Here is a 25,966-nt window from a genome sequence, read left to right on the forward strand (position 1 = left end):
GAAACTTTTATGGATTTTTCTTTGTAGGGATGTGATATATATTGATAAAAAAAAGAAAATATATGATGTAGAGAGACAGAAAAAATACAGAAAGAGAGAGAAACACAGCAAAGCAGTCTATTTATGCATAAACCTTTTTTCCTAAGGGAGCTTTTTAAGTATTACTCCATCAGGCTTCAGCCATTCAGTCACCCCTGCTAGAGGCCAGCCCCCCACCATCACCTTATTGTTGAAAATGAGGCAGCACTCTCCATGGTAACTACAGCCTTCCAAGGCTGTCGCAGCTAATCTTCAGGAGCTTACTCACTTCTCATAAGAGGGTTTTACCGGCAGCACCAATGCCCAAAAATTCTCCCCAAACTAGCACTGGATCTTTGGTCTGCCCTACCAGGAAAACCTTCACCCTAGGAGGAAAACAGACCTCGTCACAGCAGCTGATTGGAGCAGAGTGGAGAACGGTATAGGCCTGGTACATCGGGTAAGCTTTTTCATCTGTTCTCTCTCAGGTGTTATTGTAGCTTACAGGAATTTTTAAACAATAAACTATGTGCTCTTGTTGCCGGGTCGAATCGACCTGCAGGGTTTCCAGTGTAGGAGGATGTTGGGAAGCTTAGCGTGTTTTGCAGTGCATGGTTGATCCTTGATTACTCAGAGATCCTGCATAATATGAAAACCTTAGATATGAGCATCGCTGGTGCTTAAACATGGAGTGCTTATGATCATCACACCACATGCACTCACTCACATCACCTTCTCCCTTTCTCTTTTACAACTGAAGCTGCTAAATTAGGAAAACGATTCAATCCATGGACTGCTCTAAAAACTGAGATATAAATCAAAAAGGTAACAGTGTCTGCCTCTGTGCCACATACCTACTGCTTAAGAGGAGATATCTCAGATGTGGCTCTGTTTGAGCTATTTCTTTACATTTCTAACAGCTTCTATCCGGTCCCTATTTTTCCTCAGTACTAATTATGTTGTCTACAGTCTCCCCCTCATGCCCCCGTCTCCCTGCCCCTGTGCTCTCTTTCACTTGCCTGCACTAATCCTTTTGTTATGGACTGAGGGGCCCAGGCTTTTACTGACCATTCGGCACTGTAAGGACTGGTTCACCTCCGAACCGTCCAGTTCACGTCAGATCAGTTGTGCCTATTATTAGCACCTCCCTTGTCTAAAAAACATCACTGCCTTTCTTAGTAGCCTTCTGCCATCATTCACCTTGATACAGTTCTCTCTCTCTGTTTTCTTGTTTTCCATGTATCACTTCCTTGTCATCTCAAACCTCTAGCCAGTCCTGGAAGTGTGAGGGAGTTTGACGACCTTGGTAGGAACATGTACTTCATGAGCAGTACTTGGTGTTTGCTGCTGCTACTGCTGTATTTTTGTCCTCTTGGGAGAATGCTGGAAGTGAAAGGGCAGGAGCAGGGGTACCTGCAGGAGGCTCTCAGGTCCTTGAATTTGCCCGTGGGGCCGGACAACAAGGCTCAACTCCAGAAGAACAGAACCAGTGTGCTGATCACCACACTTCTCCAGGCAGTGCGCTGCACAGAGCGGACGGGCAGCTCTCAGGACATGTGTGAGAAGGTAATGCTTACACCTGTCTTAAAATGTTTTATCACTAAAATGTCACTAAGTGCTAAACTGAGCAAGGGCAATAATGCTTTTCCTGAACACACAGCAGGAAAAATGTTTGTTATGGCTGGAATGTGAGTGGATGTGGAGGCTTAAGTCCTTGACCTGCACAGAGCATTCGTGGCTTTAAACATCCCTCCGTTTGACATAATAAACTCTACAGAGTGGATTTAGAGGTACTACTCATGCTTGTGCAGCTGGGCTGACAGTGTGATTATCAGAATCAGAAAGACTTTATTTATCCCCCAGGGGCAATTAAGATACAACAGAGCAGCATGACGTGAAAGATAAGGATGTCTGCGTCAAACTTTTAAATTAAGATTTAGTAATTAAGAGAGTAGCTTTTATCTCTCTTCAGTGAATATCCAGCTCTTTCCCAGAAGAAACAGTGCTTCACTCACTCTCTCAAACGTTTGCAACCTGCATGTGGGGTTAATTGGTCTCAACCGCTTCTTTTCCAAGAAGCAAAGAACAGAACATTGTGTGCAGAGAAAAAGTAGTGCTGTTATCAACACAACATCTTTCAAAAGTTAGCATGACCTAGATTTTTTCAACTTCCTTTAAATAAAATGTATTAAAAAAAATTATAATTATTATTTTTAATCGCTCCTGTCCTTGTTACAGTGCCTGACACCAGACATAGCCCTCTCCGTGCTGAAGGATGATGGGAAGGATGTCCTCACTGAGGAGAACTACCAGCAGATCTCAACTGTCCTGCTGTACTATATAATTAACTTGCAAGACCTGTGTGTGTCAAATGCTGCCCCCCCTCCTTCTTCCTTTTACTCCTCATCTGGGAACTTTCAGTTCTATCTTCTGGCCCTCACTAACTTACATCCAGCTGAAGACAACAGCTTCCTTTCATCCAATGAAACAGAAAGCATCCTGCAGGTCATCAACCAACACTATGAGCCATCCAGCCACCATATACCCTCAAGTTCTCAAGTGAGAGAGCATTTTCTGACAGATATATCTTTTTTTACCGTGCGTACGCCTGCATATAAATAATTCAGTTTTTCCATACCACAGTGCATCGATGCAGCTCATCTCTTGGAAGATGCTGATGTTAAGGGAAATCCAGGTGCTGGTACATCTGCTGTTCCCAGAGTGGCCGCAGCCATCATTAGCCATATTCTCCAAGGCCACTGTTTCAGAAAGAGAAACCTGCCACCTCCTGCCTTCTTTACAGATTATATCTTTCATTCTCTTAACTGCACAAGTAACCTGCAGATTATGGGTGAGTTCAAAAGAGCATGTTTGTATATTTTCCTTCCAGACCACAGCTACACACCATTACCTATAGAAACATCAAATGCAAAGCAGCATTAGCTTTGTACAACACATGCTCTCGTTTTAGCTCCATTTTCAGCCTGAGAAAAGGACACCTTAGATTTTAAATATGGTTTTGTTCACCAGCTGGTTTACCCACTATGTGAATATAACCACTGCCTGATTGAAGGCACAGGTGGGACAATTCAAACACTTTCTACTAGCAACAGCCAGTGGATCCATTGTTCATATTAAAGCCTCTATATAAAATATGGTCATAGCCACCATGACCTTACCCATTGGTACATGAAGTTCCACTGTGAAGCGATTACAGCTTTAAAGCCACGAATCACAATACTGGGTTGGATCTGACTGAGACACTGGGAAATATTGCACACCCTTAAGGGAGTGACGAGTCAGTCACAGAGGATGCCTGTCCTAAAACGCATCCTGCTTCTTTTTGACTCTAAGGGAGACCATCACATACATCATACTATTTTAAATAAGTCATCAGGAGAGTGTTCACTAAGGTGATAAAGCATCATACTACTTTTCAACCAGATGAGTCGCCCCCTGCTGGCTATTGGAAAGAATGCAGGAAGCTATGTCCATCATTCTTATACAGTTAATGATTATTACAAGATTACTGAACAATAATAGAGGATTTAGCTGTTCTTTGTTTTTTGTAAGTCTTCTTAACAGACATGCTCCAAGAGGGAACCGATTATCTTGAGACTAGATGCTCAAATACTGCATCAAAGGCACTACTATATAACTATACTTACACATATGAAAATTGTTAAAATTATTTCATGACAGTAAAAAATGCAGGTTAATTTGAGGTTCAGTCACACCAAGAAATGACTGATGTACTGGATTTCAAAACAGTTTGTCCCCATCTTTTTATTTGTCTTTTTAAGCGATGAATAAAGAAATGCTGGTTTAAAGCACTGACCCCTGATATATTGTGTTCCATTTATCTGTTTAGACCTGGAGGAGTTGCTTCGTCAGCTGAGAGTAGGACGGGAAGGAGGAATGCACTCTCGCAACAGGAAGAGACGAGGCATCATAGTAGGTTCAAAGAAGGTGGCTAGGGATTTGCAAGATAGCTGCAACCCCGAAATTGAAGGAATAAACAGTGACTGGGCACAGGTATGGTGAGATAAATTGATTGGGTTATGACAAACCAAAAGTACTTAAAATCATAAAACACTGAATGAAAAACTTCACTCAGGCAAAGTGAGACTTGATTTGAAATGCCTCCTACTCACCTCCAAATTTGCCTTTTCTTTTTATTCCAATCAGGTATGTTTTTCAGCCAATCAGCTGGTGGATATTTTTGCTCTGGATCCTCATTTGCCGATTTCCAAGGAACACTTCAGACAAATTTGCCCAGCCATCATTCAGCAGTTGCTAGGCAATGCCTGTGAGTCTGAAGAGCAACAAACAAGAGGGTCTCTGCCCACAGCTCTCGAGAGTAAGACGCTTTACCTGATTGTTTCTCTTCACAAACCAACGTTGTAATAAAAACAACATGCTATAGTTTCAGCTAAATAAAACACACCAATAGTTGCAATTCTTACCAGCAATGAACATGACATTGACTAAGTTAGAAATAGCATAAATAGCAGTGTATGGATGAGCTGAGGTTAAGGCGGGTTGCAAAGTGGCTTGCAGAGGCCGAATCAGCTGCACTTGCCTCTGAAGGCCAGACATAATAAATCACTTGTTCTTTACTACATTTTTGGTTTGGTGTTTTATGCAAAGCTGTCTCCTTCCTGCAGAATATGGCTACAGCACAGCTGCTGTCTTTCTCATCACGGTGGGCTCCATGTTTGGTATCTGTCTGATCTTCTTCAACTCCTGCCAAGAAACCTACTCACTAATCCTGCAGCTGTTTGTTGGTCTGGCAGTGGGAACCCTGTCAGGAGACGCTCTCTTGCACCTCATACCACAGGTACAAGGTCACCGCACCGTCCACTATAACCCACCACACACATAGCTTGAGTGTGGAGTAAATTGTTTCCTCTCTGTCTACTTTGCAGATCCTTGGCCTCCATCACAGCACACACAATCATGGTGATGAGGACTATGATGAAGAAAAAGATTATTTGTGGAAGATCTTGGGAGTGATTGCTGGGATTTACAGCTTTTTCCTCATTGAAAAACTATTCTCCTTTTTAGTCCCTTCTCATAGTCATGTAAGGCTTTTGTTTTGTAGCCTTTATCAATTTAATGACAAAAAAGATGAATCTGAGAAAGTTACTCAGAAGCAGTGCATCACAGGCTGATCTTAAACATTTAAGGGTCTTGCAAAAGCAGAAACACATTTCTATGACTGTGCATGTTGAGCAACTGATGTCATGAATTTCTTTTGTGTGCAGGGTCATGGCGGTGACCTTTCCTTGAACTGCAATGGTCACTCACAGAGAGGCAAGTCTATCTCCACAATACAGCTGGTGAGTCCAGTCACGAGTCACACTGAACAGTTTTTTTGCTTTGTTTTAATAAAAAGACTGTTCTTCGCAGGTAAATTTTCATTCCTATACCCATCCATGTTATTTATTTAGTGATAAAACACACGGTTGTGACTATAGTAAGGCAATTCTGCTCATGTCAACACATTGATGAAATGTGTACGCTAACACTGTAACACAGGAGACCTATTTAAGTGAAAATAATTTCATTCACCCCAGTCATGCTTCACTCCCCCATTACGCCTCCAAGAAAGCAGCAAGTGTTGTGCTAGAGAATGGTATTCACCACACAAGTTGAGGGGCGGTACAAAGATTTGGCATAATCCTGATCCCATCTTTCATCACACTTTATTTAGTATTAATTCCCCCAAATTCTTGATCAAAAATTGACTGAAATCACCAAAATTTCCGCACTGCTCTTATATAACAAAATGATTAGTGGTGTAGGAGGGAGTAAAGAAACAGAACATGTAGGATGCTGGAGAATGAGAAGTATTAAATCATTCAGCAATCACTTCATGCTGTTGAATTGTGCAAAGACAGTTTAATACCTCAGGACTTGATCCTTTTAAATACACAAACAGGTCTCAGAGAGTAGATCCCTCACATGGAAAGCCTAACGAATATGGATTTAGAAACCATTTACCCACATTTTTAATTTGTCATTATATATGGTTTATTTCCTGAAAAGATACCAGTTGCAAAGGATGTGCCAATATGTAAACCTGGAGATAAACATCTCCTCATAAACTATAGGCTCATCTCTCTACTTCCAGAGTACTATAAGGATTTAGACCCAAAAGAACCACAACACACACTTTCATTGGCTTCATAGATACAGTTTTGTTTCCTGTTCTCATGCTGTCCTCTCTAGCCCAGCATGAGTAGAGGTCTCTTTTTTTCCTCTTGTACTTTCCCATTGTAGTGTACATTTCAGTGTTTTTTCTGTAATGCAACCGTTCTCTGACTTGTATCCCCATGTGATGTCTGTGTTGTGTGTGTATGGTCGGGGGGCGGTTCATTCCACTGCAGGGCAACCTGCCACTGCATGTGGCGAATAAAATTTGAACTTGAACTTCAACTTGCTATTGAAAACAAAGAATATGTTGTGGGAGTATTTTTAGTTAAAAAATTGATACAGTTGATCATAACCTTTAACTTAACAAACTATGCACATATGGGGTTAGAGGTTTGGCATTATTTTTGGTAGGAACACTTATCTTGAAAACTGGAATCAGTTTACCAGGCAAATGCTACAAAATCAAAACTGAAATCTGTTGTGTGGGGTTCCCCAAGATTCTGTCTCGGAGCCACTGGTTTTCATATTGTACATTAATGATGTGCAATTTCAAAGACATTGAAAGTTATTGTTTGCAAATGGCAAACTTATTGCGTTGTGGAAATAACTTGAAACAACTTCTGAATAACTTCTTGATATTAACGCTAAAGGCAGCATAACTACTACTAAAGTTAAGTCTCATGTATCTCCTTTAATTTGACAACTATTCTACAATTCTCTCTTAAATCAAAGGCTAAAAATGTTCAAGAATCTGTGGTGTTAACAGGTATGTCTATCTTGCAGGGACCCGTGGATGACTTGGAGTGTACAGAAATGTCTCCTGAGCATGCAAACACAAGGCGTCCTTCACATCCTAGTAACCTAAACTTCTTTTTTCTTGTTTTTTAAATGAGCTGCGCCATCACACGCAGATGAATGAGTTGTGCTTTGTTATTAGTTGCCTGGCACGACAGAGGAATTGTTACAGTTTGAGGATGAGTTTGTTGACACAGGCCCTCTTTGTGTTCCCAGGACAAGGGGTTTCTCTGCTGGCTGTGATGGTAATTGTGGGAGACAGTCTTCATAACTTTGCTGATGGCCTGGTTATCGGGGCAGCTTTCTCCTCTTCATCTGAGACTGGAATGGCGACCACTGTAGCCATCCTGTGTCACGAGATTCCACATGAGATGGGTGAGAGGTCACTGTGTTTTCATTTAGATGACTTTGTTATCTTTTGGAAACTATTCTCCTCGACTGGCTGACTTATCTTGTATGCTTTTTGTCTCCAAGGGGACTTTGCAGTGCTGCTCAGCTCTGGACTCTCAGTGAAGACTGCTGTGCTAATGAACTTTCTCAGCGCTCTGACGGCCTTCATGGGGCTCTACATTGGACTTTTTGTTTCTTCAGAGACAGAAGTGCAGAAGTGGATCTTTTCTGTCACTGCTGGGATTTTTCTCTATTTGTCATTGGTGGAAATGGTAAGCCAGGTTTTATGAAGCACGTGGCTTGTGATATTCTTTATTAGCCATTCCATTTTGACAACAAATCCTGTAAAAGGACAGAACCTACGGTGTAATCTATGGTGTCTCTACCATAAAACTTTATTGTTGTTCAAAAACAGTAAAGAAAAAAAATCCCAAATGTGAATGACCCAAACAGATGCACTGGGTGACATAATTTACTTTCAGTAATCCTCTGTCCTGGTGCAGAAATAACTAGTGCCTCAATGTATCAATGCACTTTTGAACTCCAGTTTGAGTAACACTTTACAAAACATTAAACTGATCCAATGATCTCAAGCAGAAACTTTGGAGGCTGGCTCTAAAACGCCAGCTAGGACAGTGTTAAAAAATGCAGTTCATTCAAGATGATGGCTCCGAATTCCCATAGACTTCCAAACATTTAACTTCAATAATAGATTACAATGTTGTTGTTTTCGTACAAAAAAAATTGTCACGTCTGTGTTGCTCTTTATAAGCAATTTCCCTAATTTCCTTCGGGATTAATAAAGTATTCTGATTCTGATTCTAAATATGATTTTTGATTTAATAATGTGAATAAGATTGTTACTGTGTGGTATGGCCAGTCGAAAAGCTTTGTGTTATAGTTTTAGTGAGTGAAAGTCATTTCCTTATTTGCTATTAGCATTAGCATGTGTGCTAAGGCTAATACTGCAGCATTGCACCCCTATAGCTTAATGTTTCAGTCTTGCTAGTGTTAGCTAATAACTTCAATCTAATCTAAACAAAAACAGTCAAAATACTAAACAAATGGGTGATATTACTTTGGTTAAATTAGTGCATTTTAACCAGCAGGAGTCTTTAAAGGGTCATTAAATGTGTTCTAATGCCACTACTAAATTCAAATTCAAGTTCAAATATTGTTTTAGCAGAAACTAAACCAATGGAAAACTGGTAAAACAGCTGAGAATTACAGCTTTTGCAGATCATGAAAAATTGCACATAAAATTATTCCAATCTCCAAGAGACCACCAGGAACCAAAAACTGAGCCCTTTTTTGGGGTGTGTGTATATCAACCTGTTTTCATGCTATGTGTCTCTCAGGATTGTCTGTCATCAGTTTGCAGGCATTTGTACGTGACCAAAAATAGCAGCACTCCCATCAACCTGAGCTGTGCACTTTGTATTATTTTGCAAAGTACTAACACACTAATTTGTGTGATTAACAAAAGGTTTTACCTGTTAAACTAGTAGTAAGCTGACCTCAGCATCAAGAAGCTCAAAGTCCAGCTGTGCTTCAGAACAGCGTCATGGAGAGCTTAGCGTGCTTGTAAATTCTGGTTTAAGATTTAAACCTTAAGTAGTACAGTTGGAAAGTACTGAGCGATGGGAAAATCGCTGACTGTTATTTTCACGAGGTTATGTGGAAGTACGAAAACTAGAGAATAATGCCAGCCCTACCCTGAATTTCTGCCAAACTGCTGAAGGTTTTGCTCTTACTCTTATTTTCTCTCTTTCATCAGCTTCCAGAGATGAATCGAGTAAAGACCGACAGACCGTGCCTCATGTTTTTCCTCCAGAACCTCGGTCTCCTGTTGGGTTGGGCCTGCCTTTTGTTGCTCGCACTCTTTGAACATGAACTCAAATTTTAAATGCAGTGTGCATCTTCCTCACAGGGTTGAGCCAAAACAAAATGCCGAGTCATACTAGAGTTTTAAATTTCCATTAACTGGTTTGTTATCATCTCTTAGCATGTGCAACCAGTAGATTTGAATAATTATTGATGATGTTGTAGTCTCAACAATGGATCAGATATATGTACTGTGGTGCGAAGCCTGTCTTTTTTTATACTTGATGATTTATTTTTGTATGTTAGGTACAGTGTGTGTGCCTGTATATGGACTGTAAATGTCTAGTTTCATTGCCTTTTTGGTTGCACCATCTGTTGTTCATGTTGCCTCAGACAATCAAATTCAATGATCAAGAGTATATTGTAAAGCTCCCTTTTTTATTAACATTTTTATTTATTTTTTTCCATTGCCTTTAAACTGATGGAAATTTCAACTGGAAAATTAATAGATTAATTTGGGTGTTGTTGATATAATGATGCAAATGATTTGAGGGACATTTTACTTGATGAGCTTGTAATAGCCACATCCAATTTCCAAATCATATGGGAAAACACAGATGGTTTTAAATTTGTACACTTAATTCCAATTAAAGTAGCACTAAAGTTTTTCAGTATTGCTCTTCAACAATATTGTCCCGTTGAAAGATAACCCCTTTGAGTCTCCATTCAATGTATTTCTAATTAATTCCTTTATTTATTTTTTTGCATGATATACACGAAATTATAAAGAGTTGTGCTTTTCAGGAATTCCGCATAATTTCCTGTGTGTTTGGGCGACTTCTAAATATACATAAACTAATTGGCTTGATGAGAAACTAATATTAGGAACAAAGAAAAGGATTTAAGCCTCTTTGTCAGGCACAAGCTGGTATCATTTACAGTTATTTTTGAAGCCCTATTTTGAAAAACGTTGCTCCACTTCTGCTTCTCATCTCAGAGGCATTGTTCTTTGTTTTTTGAGGCCTCTCTGTGATCCAATATGAGGGCACTTCCACCCACCTGAGCTACTTGTTCTCTTCATCCACCAACCTGGATGACTAACGCTCATCGCTGTGCAAGACAGAAACTCCGCAGCGATCCGACCCACACAGAGCACACGCTCTTTACCGGTCAGAGTGGGCTCGCAGAAGGAGGTGGAGGAAGATGGGAATGTGATGAATACATAAGCACAATGAAATAAATGAAACATGGCAAATCAACTTATTTGTACATAAAATTGGATTTGTGATACTGAAAGAGCGAGTGGGCTTAAAAATGGGTTTTTTCTTTCCTTTAATCAGCTTGCTGTGATTAAATTCTGGTGCTCTCAGCATCAACATATTTCTGTAAAATTTGAGCAAACAGCTGTCGAGCATTTACTTTATTCGTGCGAGGGATTACTTTCTTCTATGCTGATTATGTTAATTTGCCATTCTGGGCTTATTATCTAACTGCAAAGTCATTTCCATAAACAGTGTCATGAGATTATTTGGCTATCATGGCAGAAAGAGCTGACACCATTTACTGTGACTTCCCGAGAAATGTTCAGACAATAGAAGGAAGCCCATTGAATTTTCTCTTATTCTAGCAATTTTGCTGTTATTTTAAAAATCTCAGCCTCTTCAGCACTTCCAGGAAAGCTCCAGGCTCTGCTCTTTTGCACCACAGAGGCATTTTTTTTTTTTTTGGCATGCTCATGTTTTCAAGGTAACTGTTGCCAGGATGGATGAAGGAAGTGCTTTTATTTGGACCATGCTGGTTTGAACACTGAGTATTCTCACTTGCTCAGCAGAGACCTCTCAGAAGAAGAGCTCAGCTGCGGAGGGTCATCAGGGCAGGAGAACATACAAACAATGGGAAAAAGCTACTAGAGAGACAGAGAACAGGAAACATAAAAATATTTTTCCCTTTGATTGAAACGGATCTGATTGAAAACAATTCTTCCTATCTGTTTTTGTTGTGACACAAAAACACGCCAGCAAATAGTTGCCACACAGTGAGGGAAATGCTTTAGTGTTTATACATATTAGCACCTTAAAAACTGGCTTTAACTCACATATACTCATTCCATCAATCTTTTTTTTTCTTCTTAGGTACAAATTCTTTTTACAAATGTTGCTAAAAAAACAAACAAACAAACAAAACCCTCAAAATATCACAACAGGGCAGTTGAATGCCTTATGATGTTATATACACAAAGACAAAAGAAGCATATAATAATAATAACCAGACAAACCTGCACTGTTACCCCTGTTTAGATGTACATTTTTCACTTTTTCTTTGGAAATCATTGCTAAAATGAACCTTTACCTCAAAAATAAGATACTAACGAACTGATAATTGGTCCAAATACTGTGGAACATCACCTCCTGTGAACCTCATTGTGTCCTGATATAACAGTATACATAACTGGTCTAAAATATAAATCTATAGTTTTCAGCATAAAATGTTTTTGTTTTATAAAGTCTTGGTACACGTGAGACATTCAGAGTGCATCCACCACCATGGCCATCGCCTTTTTTTTGCATCAGTGTTTATAGAAATTGCTCCCACATAACTTATTATATACAGTTCTTACGGTTCTCCTTTAAAATGCAAATGCACATGAAACCACTAGAGGGCAATAATGAATAACAACTTCAGAGCTCTCTAAAGTCTTTTGAGAATAGCATTCTTCAGCACCAGCATGGTTTTACAGGAGACACTATACCATGAGTGCGAGACTGCAAAGTTCATACCGAGGGATATAATGTAGATGCAGTTCCTTTCTTTCACTTTACCTGGTTCAAACTACCTTGTTTTAGCAAATGACTCATTTATACAGGTGAAACGATAAGAAAAGTTACCTTTCTACACTTCAGCAAACAATAAAAAGTAGAAATTATGAATTAATATTTACATCTGTCACTGAAAATATCCTGAAGTTGCATCTGTTATAATGCAAGGTTTTTTGGGTTGGATTTATCGGCTACACATCCATGATGTAAATCTTCCCTTTCACTGCATCTTAAACGTTTTCCACTGAACTGAGATTTAGTGACCCTGTAGGACAATAGAGTGCAGAGAATTAATAATCAAGTTCAATAAACCAGTTTTAGATGATCTGATCTTTGTGAGATGGCACATCATTTTGACTCATCAGACAAGGCAATTATTTCTATTCTTCTGCTGTCCGGTTTTGCTGAGGCCATGTGAATTGCAGTATGTTCTTAGCCGGTGTGTTCTTTTGTTGCTTCGCCCCATTTACTTCAAGTTTGTTCAGAGATGTCATTCAGAGATCCTCCTCTGCATACCTTGGTTGTATCAGTGATTCATTTGATGTTGCCTTCCTATCAGCTCAAAGCAGTCTGGCCATTCTCCTGTGACCTCTGACATCAACAAGGCATTTTCACCCAGTGAACTGCAGCTGACTGGATATTTTCACTTTGTTAGATCACTATTTGTAATCCCTAAAGGTGGGAATATCCCAGTAAATCAGCATTTCTGAAATACTCAGATCAGCCTGTCTAGCACCAACAACCATACCACATTTAGAGTAAGGTAAGTCTGAAAGGTGTACCTTTCAAAGTGTCCAGTGTGTGTTGTTAGTGTAAGTTTGTATTACCTTACTTACTAGGATTCTATTAATTTTCCTCTTTTTTGTGGTCATTTGATAAATAAAAGTTCATTTCAAGCCTTAAAACAGATGAAAGATTCGTTTAATACAAACCTGGTGATTTTCCTTTAGTATGCATGAAATTTTGTAATCTGAAAGTTTCTTTCTTTTCTCAAAATAAACTTAGCCCAAAAAGTGTGGATTCTGTTTGCTCAATCTTTTCCTTGTTGTAACAATTCTTCTTGGCAATAAATCTCATAGTGTTTGAAAGCCTTTTTATTTCCTCATAAATAATGCTGCATTTGTAAGGAGAATTCATTTGTGGGTTGCACCCATGAAAAACTTGCCAAATCTTCTCTGCAAATGGCAAAAACCTTCTTGTGCGATTGCTATCTGCTATATCTTATTCTTGTACCCCATGTGCTGCCAATCAGGTGACTGACTGGTGTCTGATTAGCAGCACCTTTGAGGATGGACCCTACTACAGTGGTCAATTGGTGTCTGCTCCAAGCATGCCATGATTGACTAATGTGGATAGGGCCTGTGCCACAGGGCAACTTCAAGCTGGTGTTCTGCAAAACCAAGTTGCAGCATTTTTTTTTTTGAATGCGTACCATCTCCAAATAGAAGAGCATATTCCACATAAGAGGGGATTTTTGAGACAGGCCACAACATGTGTCCCAAGAAGACAACACCACCCTGTCAGGATTTAGGAACTGTAAATAGTTTTCTACAGCTTTGCAGTCAAAGTCTCCAGTATGATATGGCTGACGGCTCTGTACCCAGAAAATCTGGAACATACCATACAATGGAATCCCATATCTCCACAGTCTGGGACTGAACTCTATCCTCGAAGATGACACTCATCCCCACAGAGCAGGATTTATCAGAGACTATCACCAAAATTTGGGAGTGGAGAGAAAGGAACGGCCTGCCTGCAGTCCTGACCTCAACCACACCGAAGAATCGGACACCATCCCAAACCGGTGTGTGACCAAGCCGATGACCAGCATGAGGAGGAGGTGCCATGCTGATGTGGCTGTGTATGGTTCTTTCACATTGCACTGATGTCCCTGTTTGTTAACTGGATGGACTGTTAAATGGCCAATATGGCTCGTTCCTTCAGACTTCAATCATCCAATCCAATAAACAACACCAAACAAAACTCAATATTAGAATAAGCTTTTTTTCATGGTACAACCTCCATACTCAACCCAGCTGCTCAACCCACAAATGCATTTTCCTTACAAATGTGGCATCATGGATGGGGAATAAACAGGCTTTCCAACAGTATAAGATTTATTACCAGGAATTATTGTTACAACAAAGAAATAATCGACCAAACAAAGATTTTCTTACTGGCAAGTGCCAAGTTTATTTTAGAAACAATATATTTGGATTTTGGACTACTGGCTGAACAAGTATGTCATCCAATATGAAACTGAGAGGTATTTTTATTTAATTAATTAATTTATTGTATTTACAATAAATTAATTATTTTATAAATATGTATATGTATATATATGACATATTTACAAAAAGAGCTCATTCAATAATGAAATAGTCAACAGGTGCAACACCCTTTTTTTTCATCCGCCAGCTATGCTGCCTGTACTTAACTGCCAATACGAATTATTCATCTGTCAGCTTGTGGCTCACTGCTCCAATTTTCAGGTTTCCTGCACCAAATGATAACATGATGATATATATGTTTTAGGCTATCCCAGTTTAACTGGATAACTCCATTTCTTTATTACACAAGGAGCAAATATGGAAAACCAAGATTTTGTCAAATAATTACATTAAGAGGCTCCAACAACACAGCCTAGTCCAGCTGACTTTCATTTATAGGACGCAGTCAAAGCTACCACATGCTTAACTCAGTATCCAGATGGATACTGGACATACCCCTGCACCAAGAAAATGTTAAATATACCTCTGTGAAATAGGCTTGTTGTAGCAACAATTGTCCAACTAGTTTGTTATTAGCATTAATTAGCATGTGTGTGCATTTAAACCAAACCAGTCAGTCTATGAACTGCTAATCAAGATTCTAACTAAGTAACTAGTATTCCACCCTCTTGTCCACATATGACATCATTTTTGCTGCATCCATCTTTTATATACAGCCTATGTGGTGGCACCATACTCCTTTCACCAAATGCTATTAGCATAGAAAAAAAATGAATTCGGTTTTTTGGTCAGAAAAAAAGAAGCCAACGCAAAGTGCCTTAAACCTGCATTCTATGTGAAGGCCACCAGATGGCGATAGTTGTGATTGCAAAAAAAACATCCAGTCCTTTAGTATAGGTTTGTGGGGAAACGGCTCTTGACCTGTGGAACACTTTCCTCATGAGTTTATGGTCTCAGTCACTCATTTTGGATCATATTGAACTGAAAAAAAGTAAAAAATCTTCGTTGTACTTCAGAATGCAAGACTGTTTGTGGTATGAAGCTACAGGCTCACTGGCTAATGACTACTTAATCTCAGCTTGGCAGCCTTTGAGCCCTCTGTTTCAGTCACATCTGCCTCTCCTCATTACATCTGGTTCCATGCTTATTATTTGGATAAAGGGGAACTAGCTCTAAAAAAGCAATTTTAATCTAACTACAGCTGCAACAATCAAGTAATGCACATACTAACATATCAGTCTTTGTGATCCAATATTTTTTTTTACTCTTCTTTAAATTAACCAAATTTTTATTTTCTTTGTTTTGTTTTTTATCACTGTTAAAATTCCTGTTAAAACTTTGCACTGTCACAGTATAAGACCCTCACTATGCACCTGTGGCACTTTTACTTTAACACTGTGGTTTATTTCTTTTAGACTGCACTGTTTTTACTCTTTATCGTGCTGCTGCAATACAATAATTTATTAAATAAATTAAAGATCATTGAAGTATCTATCATGTATATGATTCTGAAGTGAGCCATTAGACATGAGTAATTTTACTTTAACTACTTGTGCTGAGACATTTATCATATTTTACTATCTGTATTTGGGCTACATGCATGTTCTTTTGTTTTTGTTTTTGTATTCATTTCTGATAAAATAGTCTTATTTCCTCTGGCTTCCCTCTCTTTGTCCCCACCACCACCTCCACCACCCTGTGGCACCTCTACTTTGGTGCCAACACCTGTGAGCGGCCACATCAGGTTTATATTACAATAACAGCATCATTTTGTTGATTTAAACACCTCCCAGTAGCTATGACTGATTTCTCTCACTTGTTCAGTTCTGATCATCAAAGTTACTCTGAATTGACGCTTTTCAGTCGTGTTCATGCCGACTATCTGTTTGGATGCTTCTATTCATTTTCATCCCTTTGCGCTGTGAGGAGGCAGAGAGGTGTTGGCGTTGGATGAGGGCTCACGGAGCAGGAGCGCTCTCTCAGCTAGTGTAGGAAGGAGCGAACTGATGAGGGGGCTTTGTGATGCTGAAGGCTATAATATCCGACGACTCACATCATCACCATCATCTTGAACTCGCGAAAAACTACAGCCATTTTTCGCACAAGCTCCTCCTTTAACTCGACTCAAACTTGAAGAGCAGCATTAAACTCTTCAACACTACTATGTAAAAATGCGCTTTTGTCTCGGGCACAGCTGGAGCATCTGTACAACCCGAGAGGTTTTACCGAATATTCGCGTTTTTCAAATGGTGTGATGGTCGTCAACATTAGCCCAACCAACAGAGCAGAAACACCTCCGGACAAACACATGGACGCTCTGGAACATCCCATGTTACAAGTGAGTTAATTCATTTTAATTAAAGCTGACAGTTCCTGTTAAACTGACACTTTAAACCTTGGCACTGCACGCTGAGAGACGTCAAACAGCTCACCTGCTCTCAACCTGTCCGCTTCCTTTGCGCGTGCTGATGAGCGCAGGTGCCCTCATTAAAGTTTTGATTGAGGTTCGTAAGTCGCGAGGGCGAATCTTTATTTTTTGTTAATTTGTTTTTTGTTTTGGTTTGTTTTTACTTATTTGTGGGTCAGGTTTGATATTTGGATATTCACGTTCAGGGACTGAAAATAGTTTGACATGTCGTATTAGTTTAATATCACGACGTTTTGAAGTAAGCTAGCCAGGCCGCTCGTCAAATTAACTCATATTTCCGGAAGTATTTCAATTGTAAAGCCAGTGGTAGAAATTACATATTTACGAGTGTAATGCAAAAAGAACTCTGTTCAAAGTACTGCTGTGTAAACGAAAGTAACTAAGTACTAGGTGCTTTAGCGGGTGTTTTGGCTGTTTTAGTGGCAGGTAAGCGGCATTTAAGTTTAAAGCTAGTGTAAAGTCTCAAAGAAAAAACATTGTAATGTCTAAAACATGTTAAAACGGGTTTTGTGTATTTCTGCAGGTAAAATAATGAAAAAATGATAATAAATGATATATAATTATATAATTGCTCTGTGGAGTAAAGTGAGTTTATTTAACACGTATAGTGATATCTCTGTTTGGTCCTGGGGTATTTGTCGAGGGGTCTCGACTGAGGGGGACAAAAAAAAGCAGATTTGAAATGAATTTCTTGCATTTCGTGCATTACTTTTCCAGGATGCCACTTTTGAAAAATAAGCTGTCTACCTACACGACTACCTAACCTCCTGAAACACGTCATAACATTACACCTTAAGTGAAAACACTCAAATCTGTAATAAGTAAGAAACAGTGGAAGTCAGTGCTTGGCTGACACTGGCTATAATACTGACTGAATGCTTTGGTATAAAAAATTATTTTATGCTGGAAATGACTCACCAACTCCACTCAACTACGCAATGAAATTCATCAGTGAAGACGGAGGCTGTAATGTTGGAAGCAGAACTGGTCACTCAGATAACTTAAAATTGCTCTATTGGCTTTCATAATCACAGATAATCTTTGTCAGAAACAACCTTTTTTGAGATCTCACCCTGTACTTGGAGTTTTCATAGAGAAAACATATTGATAATGAAATTGATCTAACTACAGTTGCTGCATTTGTTGCTAAACATTAATGACTTATGAGTCTCATATTATTTTCTGCTGAATGCATTTTTGCACATGAACTTAAAATCTGTTATGGGGAAAATGTATTAGTTTGCATGGTCTTGTGTATATTCTTTTAAGATTTAAGATTTTAAGATTCCTCATAAACAGTTTTATCCTGTCTTTTTTTGTTGTCTCAAGTCTCAAAGCAAAGGAGCTCGGAGAAAAGGTCGCTTTAAAGGCTCAGATGGAAGCACCTCGTCCGACACAACAACCAACAGCCTTGTTCGCCAGGTAAGGGTGGTGATTTGAATTTTTGCTGATCTCGCCTATCGGTGTCTTATTTTTGTCATCTCTAAACTATCTGTTGGTGCCTAAAGCCTAAAACCAAAATAGTTTTGTCTTTGAAAAGGTACAACAAAGATGTAGCTGACCACGATAAAAGAGTACCATGAAGTATAATTCAAGTTCCTGGCTGCAGTTACTTCCCGTTGGAATCTAACACTTGTGTGTTTGTATAAATGCCTGACAGTAAATGCAAACTGGTGTAAGAGCTCAGGCTCAGTCATCATCATCCATCAGCAATAAGATGTGCATTGCGATGAAAGCCCTCTGTAAACACTGCTGGGTACAGTATGTTAAATGGAAGCCTCTCATCTGATATGCATCTTCTGTGCACTGAGTGCACAGCGACACTGTGACCTGTTATAAAGCAGACCCTGTGAGGTACACACTCAGCGAGTCTGGTCTTTGTTGAGCAGACCTGCAAAGGGACAGTATGGGCTGAGTTAAGGATGAACACTCCTGCTTAAATGTTTCTGCCTTTTTTGGAGGAGGCACAGATCGCCTCGTCTTTGGCACGGCAGCAGCAGAGCGACGGGAAGCTGGAGGAGGTCAGATCAAAATTGCACCTCCTAGGCTGCTGTCTACTTCATCTCACAGCCACAGAGAAGTTCTCAATGAGGCGCTGCAGCTCAACCGAAGCTGCTCAGGGAGAAATTCCCTGATTTTTTTTTTCTTCCACCACCCTTGGGAGCTAATGTCCATTCCCACAGTCTTCTCCCCCAAATGAGGAGTTCCCCTTCAGTCAGAGTCATCGGTTAGCTTTGCTGCGAACGACTGTCAGTCTGCATCGTCATGTTAGGGAAATGAGAGGGCATTTGAGTGAGAGACAGAAAAGAGATGGTGTGGAGCAGAGGAATTATGCTTTTTGGGAGTCAGACAGTCTCTTTCATGCAGAGCAAAAATATCTTCTTTGAGATATTTGCTGCAAGAGGCCCCCAGAAATAGCAGACCTTCCAGTAACTTCACCTCTGTTTAGATAACAGTGTAAATACTGTTATTCAGTTATGTTTTCATGACAGCATTTTGTTCTGACCTTATTTCTCTTTGCCTCATGCTCAGTCATACTTACAGATGTATGAGAGTGTACTCTCTAAGTAGCTATACTCACACCACCACTCACACTCATGATCTCAGTGCCTTTTAATCAGCCTGTCATTTGATGTTGTCTTCACTGTTATTATTTAAACATGCACAACTGGATTTAGGATTTGGAAACCATCTCTCGGCGGGAAACATAACAACCCAGTGCCTGTCTGAGGTGCTGAACCATCCTATATTTAAAATAAAATTACTCTGTCCTTTACTGAATAAGCCTCAGACATGATTTGCCCGCACATGTTAGAGCACAGAACTAAGAGTATAAAGATCTCCCTTAACTGGTTTACCTGATAATCTAGTTGTCAGTTCTATTCAAAAACATAGCAGATCTAATCATTTTTATTATATCAGGTTTTTGAGGTGGAACTTGTAGAGTAACTGTTGCTGTAATGAATGTATAAAAGCATGTAAGGGTGTCAAATAAGTGACTGTCTCCTCAATAAATTACATGATCTCTTGTATATTTTCTGCCTCTCACCCTCCTGTTTAACCTGTTGTTTTTGTGCTTCATAATCCTTTTATACATGTGGGCGTCTTAAGAACATCTCACCAGGGTCACGGTGTGATCAAGCCAACGCAGCTCCGAGCATCAATACAGTCTCGCAGTAACTCCATGCAAACACTCCTAAATGACAGAATTACTCATGCTCTTACAGATAGAGAGGGCAGAGGGCAGATGGGGAGTAGTTTGAGTAGAGAAAGGATGAGAGACATTCTCTGCGGTCATGGTCTGATGCCTGGGAGGGGGAAGTGTGGAGGAGGCTGGGAAGGATGGAGGCTCAGGCAAGACCAGACCGCTCAGCCGTGGGAGTAGCGAGGTCGGTGTTTGTGGAGCTCAGCTCTCCATTGAGAAGGAAGAAGGGCAGAACTGTCATAGATTTGTTAGCAAACTTTACCACCATCAGGTAGACGGTTTATTTTTATTCATGTGAAGGTGGGCTGCTGTGTAAGCAAACATGCGTCACTGAGTGCAGATTTTGTTTGCTTTGTCCCATCTTTTTCTGCACATGTCGAGGGGTCAAAACTTCGAATAAATAGTGTTGAGATCAGGATCATACAGTGCACTTGGGCGCCCTGCATAGAGTTCCTTTAACTGCCCAGACATTTACATCAGCCCGAGATAGAAAAACAGATGGTTCAGCATCAAGTTGATGAAAGCTGATACATGTTTGTCCACCTCGGAGTTATTTTAGGGATCAGCTCCTTATTTTTAGAAAATATATGTGGTGAGACTCAAAGAAAAGGTAGATGTAACTGAGTGGAAATAGTAGCTGGTAAACTTAGATTAGCAAAAGTATAAATAACAACACAACATGTAAAATCTGTAAAAAAATATTTTAGAGAAAGGTCATGTGTATGACAATTTTTTTCTCTCTGAGAAGTTGTCAGACAACTAGCCAAGACTTCACCGGCGCTAGAGTCTGGGAGTTTTACATGGATGAATATGAATCCAGGGACTTCTGGGCTTATGTGCTAAGCTGACTGATTGTGTGTTTGTGAATGACTAAGCAGGTATAATAAAGAGCCAGCTTCGACATCATGAATTTGCGAGCCTCTTGACAATAGAGAATTGAATGTAGTCATTTCTAAACTTACAACTGGCGTAAGTGTCCACTGTGAGTGATCGTCCATTTGTAAACTGGCACTGTGTTTAGAGTGTCTGCTTTTGCTTAATGCATCCTGGGAAATCAGCCAGTCCTCCGTGACCCTGAATAATAATAAACTTTCTTTATATAGCACTTCTCTAAAAACAGAGTTAACAAAGTACTTTAGAGAGGGTGAGAAACAAAATGCAGAACAAACAACAGGATTAAATACTAGCAGAGGGATGGCTTAAAAGTGAGTCTATAAAAGCTTGGCCCAGTTAGTGAATAAAACAAAAAGACACAGACCTTGCGAGGATACTTCTCGCAGGTTATTTCAGGTTTTACAAAAACATTACTCTTTTTCAAACAAGCCAGGAAAACTGTCAGATGAGTTTCAACTCAGGGTGTCAGTCTGCCCTTTGCCTCTTGGGTAAAGATATGAAATGATTATAGATATAGGTTTCTTTGAATTCCTTTGACTTTATTGACTCCACTGAGTTGACTGGAGTGTAATCAGATGACAAATCTGCCTTACATCATGCTGATAGGCACATCGTTTTCGAGAATACAGTCATAAATGTAGAACTTTTAAGGCAATGAGATCTGAACTGCCAACCCACCTGTGTCCATCATAATGAAGAACAAACCTGCAAGTGCAACACACAAAGCTTTCTTGCCACTGTCTGAGCTACATCATTTTTATAGGCTGACACCACAAATTTACACCAAGGTAGCACAGAAATTTACATTGCATTATTTTTCCTCTCAGTATGGTAAATCACTGCCATCTATCTAGCAGTACAACGCAAGGACTCATACATATTAAAAATGTTTTAATTGTTGATAAAGTTCATAGGATATTTACACTTTACACTTTAATCTACACTGTGAAATCACCCACTGGTTTGCAAAGACCCATTTTGAAGTGTTTTCACCATCGTCATTGTGGCGATATCGTATTCTCCTTGGCTATCAACTGATCAAACTCAAGCTGTTAGCTCATGAGCATATCCTCTATTTTTAAAATGTACAAAATAGACTTAATTTTTATTCAGCATGGCCCAAAACAAGCAACTGATCATATAAACTAGTCAGCAAAGAGTTTAGAGGTCAAATCTCAGAGCCGTTTTCCCATATGCTTATAGGAGAGGAAATGTTTTTACAGAGCTGTTGCCCCCTGTTGGCCTTTAAAGAGAATGCAGGTATAAGGTGCTTCTCTGCTGACTTGTTCAGTCTTCTCTGTTTGGCTAATTTATGTTCTACTACTGTTTAAAAGCACTGCTGCCATGTTGGATTGTGAAGTTGGGGATGGTGGGGCTAATACTGACTGGGTAAATCTGACATGAGCAGCTGAAAATTTCAACTCTGGATTTTTGACTTCCTGCTTCAAATGTGAGTGTGGTAGAAAAATGTTTACTGGATATAACCTCTTGGCTCCACTCTTGTTAGTTGCCAATTAAAATAAGATATTCAGTCTTTATGTCATTTGTTTTCAATAGAAATTCAATATTAGAGAAAGCAGACAGTTAAAAATTGAAGAATAGATTCAATATAAGGAGCACCTGCTCAGGGGAGGATAATTTGCGTGCGCCGGGTGAGGTGCTGAAATGATATACAGTGAAAAATGAGATTCAGTGTTTAGTAGTTGAGACTGTGATTTGCACAACTCACAGAGCATTATGTCATAATTAACCTACTGCTGCTTCCCACACTTGTTATGTTTATGTAAATGGTTGCACCAAGCTTCCCACTTCCCCTCTGTGTTGTCCGCCTCCTTCTGGCTCTTTCACCTCTCTATGATGTCTCCCACTCCCGTAACTTTCCACAGTATATTGGTACAGTTTGACCTGCTCTGTCTGTAGAGATGGATTTGCAGATGAAAGTCTGCATGAATGCATGTGGTGAACACATAAAAACCCATTCCCATTCACTCAGTGATTGCAACCATTTTCCTTCTCATCGTTCCCTTTATTATTATTTTAGTCAGTGGAGAAAAGGAATGACGCAAAGAGCTCGTTATGGTTCTGATCAAATCTGACAGCCCGTCTGTTTTCATGCCATGGATATGTTACATATGCACTGGTGGTATGGAGTGACTGCCATTGGAAATCTCAAAGATCAATTGTAGCATTAACCCTGCAGACCTTTTCTGAACTTTAAGCAACAAATGTCAAGATTTTTCCAGTAGTAAATATTTCTGGAGAACAGTATGTAATGTCTGGCTTCAGACTGCAGTAATGTTGGCCAGAGTAAGATACTGTACTTGAGTGAAAATCTGGAAACAAAAAAAGCAACCGTAAAGCACTACTGCTGCTCAGTCGGCTGTTGCAGCAGTGCCAGACTGCCATCTAGTGGACAAACACTGTTATTGGGGTTATTTAACTGAGTGGAAATACATGGATAGCCAAATATGGTTGCAAAACTGTAAGTGATGTAACAGTATGATTTTTATCTAATAATACTGACACTGAAGCCACAAATGTGGAATTTATTGTTCAGTCTGTTGTTTTTTTAATAAGTGACAAGCGAAGGAACAAAGAGAAAGGCGCACATTGTTATCACTACATCAAAGCATGCCCTGCTTTCACAGTTGACCTGAATCCTCCATGCATCCTCCCACTCCTCAGTCCTGCTGATAAATTAATTTGGCAGTGAGCTGATCCATTAACCACCTAGTGGCCAAGGTCACAGCCCAGTTATTACGAGTGATCATCATCCTCCACTCAAATAATATCTATCTAAATAGCAGGTACTGTATTAGATGAATCACGGATGAGAGAGAGAAAGATAAAAAGTTTTGCTGATCATGTTTCAACGACTGGAGACTGCAGGACATGACTGAAATTCATGAGAGTGCAAAATCCATCCTCAAAGTTGTGGTGTAAAACACAAGTGTCCATTCTCTTTTTTTGTGCTTTAATCATAAGATGGATTCATTTAATTAGCTCCTTCTTATGGCTTGAAAGCTTGCTCTTACTGCCCCTATGATTGATTGAGACTGTCTTCTGCATAGTGATGCAGATCCGGGGGGAAGAATAGACACATCTCTCACTGTTACATTACTTTCATGATCACAGTGAGTTCCTAGTACCTAACAGTGTGTGCATGTTAACTCATGTAAAAGCAGAAACTGGTGCAGATTCTTGGGTAAAGTACCTCAGGTATGACTGCGAAGATGCATCCAGAAAGGCTGTAATGAACCCAAATTAAACTGGGAGTACTTCAATGTGGAGACCTGTTTCCCTGCAGTATTATCCATGACATCAGCAGCTGAGCGATTATTACCATTGAAGGGTGACAGCCTCTGACAGGCTAACTGATAGACATGATTCCCCTCTCACTGTAAGGTGCACAGCTCTGTGTTTATAATTGTGCCTTTCCATCACCGCAGACACATGTCAGCCTGTGAAATATTGGCAGTAAACTAAAAAGGCTTCAACGATAATAAAAGATCACGGCAGGTTTATGTTGTCAGACTTGAGGAGATGAATAGATACGTGTATATTATCACTGATGAGCACAAAGTTTCACAACAGGCCACACAGCATCAGTCCAGGGTGCAGGGTTATTGTGTAGAGAAATACTCTTTCTAATAACGTTTTAATATAACACTAATAGACATAGATTATGGCACAAATACACAAAGGTCCTCTCAAGGTGCTGTATATTGTAGGGTAAAATCCCCACCTCAGATAACGCCCTGTGAGCAAGCACTTTGTGACCGTGGGAAAGAAAAAGTCATTAAACAGGAAGCAAACCTCTGGCAGAGCTAGGCTCAGAGAGGGCCAGACATCGGCTCTGTCTAGTTGGGGTTTGAGGGGAAAGAGAAAATAAGAAAGAGAGGATATTCATGAAAACAGATTACTGAACAGTTTAGAAAAAGCCCCTGTTGACTGAATGCTCACTGATTATATTATAATGTGTTTTGTTTGTTCACACTGCACAAAATTGGCTGAATTAAAAAAAAACAGAGTGAGGCAAGATAATTAAAGTCTTACTAAGCATGCAGATCTGAGATTACTGACATTTTCATTTAATTCTCCATGTTTGTGAGCGTATTACAGAAGACGTTGAAGCGATTATTTCATTAAAAAATTCCTCGCATTAACATGCACTTTCTTTAGGATCTAAAACTCTCCCTCAAATATCCCAAAATTAAAACTTGTTATGTTGACGTGCATTTGCTTTTTTACATTTCTCATCAATAAAATTTCAGCAAAAAAAAAAAAAAAATTGACCTGGCTCTCATTTTAGCCCTGAAATACCCCATCTGTCTTTAGGTAAATCTTTTAAAACCTCAGTTAAAGCCAATGTGTTGGAGAATAAATTATGATACTTGACCTAATGCTTGATATTTTTATTTTCGTAAGTAGTAGGCGCCTGGAAAATCACTTGTGATTCATGGAGACAGAAAACTGGGTTTGTTTTTATCTTGACGCAGCACTTTGTGACAGCAGAAATCATGTTGTTATTCTACTGACAAACTGCAGGCTGTCCCACCTCAGCCTGAGAGTAAGTGATGATGTCTTCAACATCAGAATCAGCTCTGCACAATATAAGAATGGAGCAAACTAAAAAAGTTGAAGGTAGGTGACAATGGGGGAGGGATGCTTAAGCTCGGTTTATACATGTGCTCAGTGCTGTCCTTTATTATTAGCACGAAAGAAAAGCTCATTTGTTTTAGAATCTGTTTGGCTCCTCACTTTTTAATAATCTGCTGATGCAAAAGCAAAGGCTTCCCGTTTAAAATAAAATGAAATTATGTATTTTGGCTGAAATTAGTGTTGCTTTTATTGGCTTTATTAGCTCCAGTTGTAAATCTGTATTTTCAGGGAATCTTTGCTGTCCGTGCTCATAAAACTATATTTGCTACACCATTTTCAAAATACATTACTTTGATGATTTAATTGAAATCACTGCTGGAAAGGTTCAAAGTTAAAATCTATGTATCCAGCTGGCTTTGCAAGTAGAGATGCAAAAGCACATCCACAGTCATGCTGTATAATTGAATATTACCCGTGACCCACCCCTCTCTACCACAGTTGTCCTGTGGCATGAAGCGGGTATGTGCATTTATGGCTGACACAGCATTTGTGATGGAGTAGTGAGGCCGGATGTCCTTCTGGACTCAATCACCTGAACACAGTG

General features: G+C 39.6%; 2 protein-coding genes across 4 annotated transcripts in view; both read left to right on the forward strand.

Annotated features, from left to right (window-relative positions):
- The first annotated feature begins 276 nt into the window (after positions 1-276).
- Positions 277-10,445, forward strand: LOC146701837 (zinc transporter ZIP12-like). 2 transcript variants are annotated; one of them, XM_085468210.1, is made up of 13 exons: positions 277-478; positions 1,289-1,584; positions 2,257-2,577; positions 2,662-2,869; positions 3,890-4,053; positions 4,207-4,378; positions 4,686-4,858; positions 4,947-5,102; positions 5,286-5,360; positions 6,961-7,033; positions 7,189-7,347; positions 7,447-7,634; positions 9,140-10,445. In XM_085468210.1, the coding sequence occupies exons 2-13, from the start codon at positions 1,333-1,335 to the stop codon at positions 9,266-9,268; spliced, it is 2,070 nt and encodes a 689-aa protein (XP_085324336.1). In that variant the 5' UTR covers positions 277-478; positions 1,289-1,332; the 3' UTR covers positions 9,269-10,445. The 2 variants fall into 2 exon arrangements, with proteins under 2 accessions (XP_085324336.1, XP_085324337.1); XM_085468211.1 differs by having other exon boundaries at positions 1,293-1,584.
- Positions 10,446-16,133: 5,688 nt separating this feature from the next.
- cacnb2a (calcium channel, voltage-dependent, beta 2a) overlaps positions 16,134-25,966 on the forward strand; it is a 74,106-nt gene continuing 64,273 nt past the window's right edge. The window contains exons 1-2 of one of the 2 annotated variants that reach the window (XM_085468212.1): positions 16,134-16,571; positions 17,991-18,083. In XM_085468212.1, coding sequence (XP_085324338.1) covers positions 16,488-16,571; positions 17,991-18,083 — 177 coding nt within the window. In that variant the 5' untranslated portion in view covers positions 16,134-16,487. The remainder of the gene's footprint in view (positions 16,572-17,990; positions 18,084-25,966) is intronic. The other variant, XM_085468214.1, reaches the window with a different exon arrangement.

The sequence above is a fragment of the Copadichromis virginalis genome, linkage group LG9, assembly GCF_057382275.1.
Source record: "Copadichromis virginalis isolate Kocher_CV1m ecotype Utaka linkage group LG9, C_Virginalis_male_GT1.1, whole genome shotgun sequence".
Lineage (NCBI taxonomy): Eukaryota > Metazoa > Chordata > Actinopteri > Cichliformes > Cichlidae > Copadichromis > Copadichromis virginalis.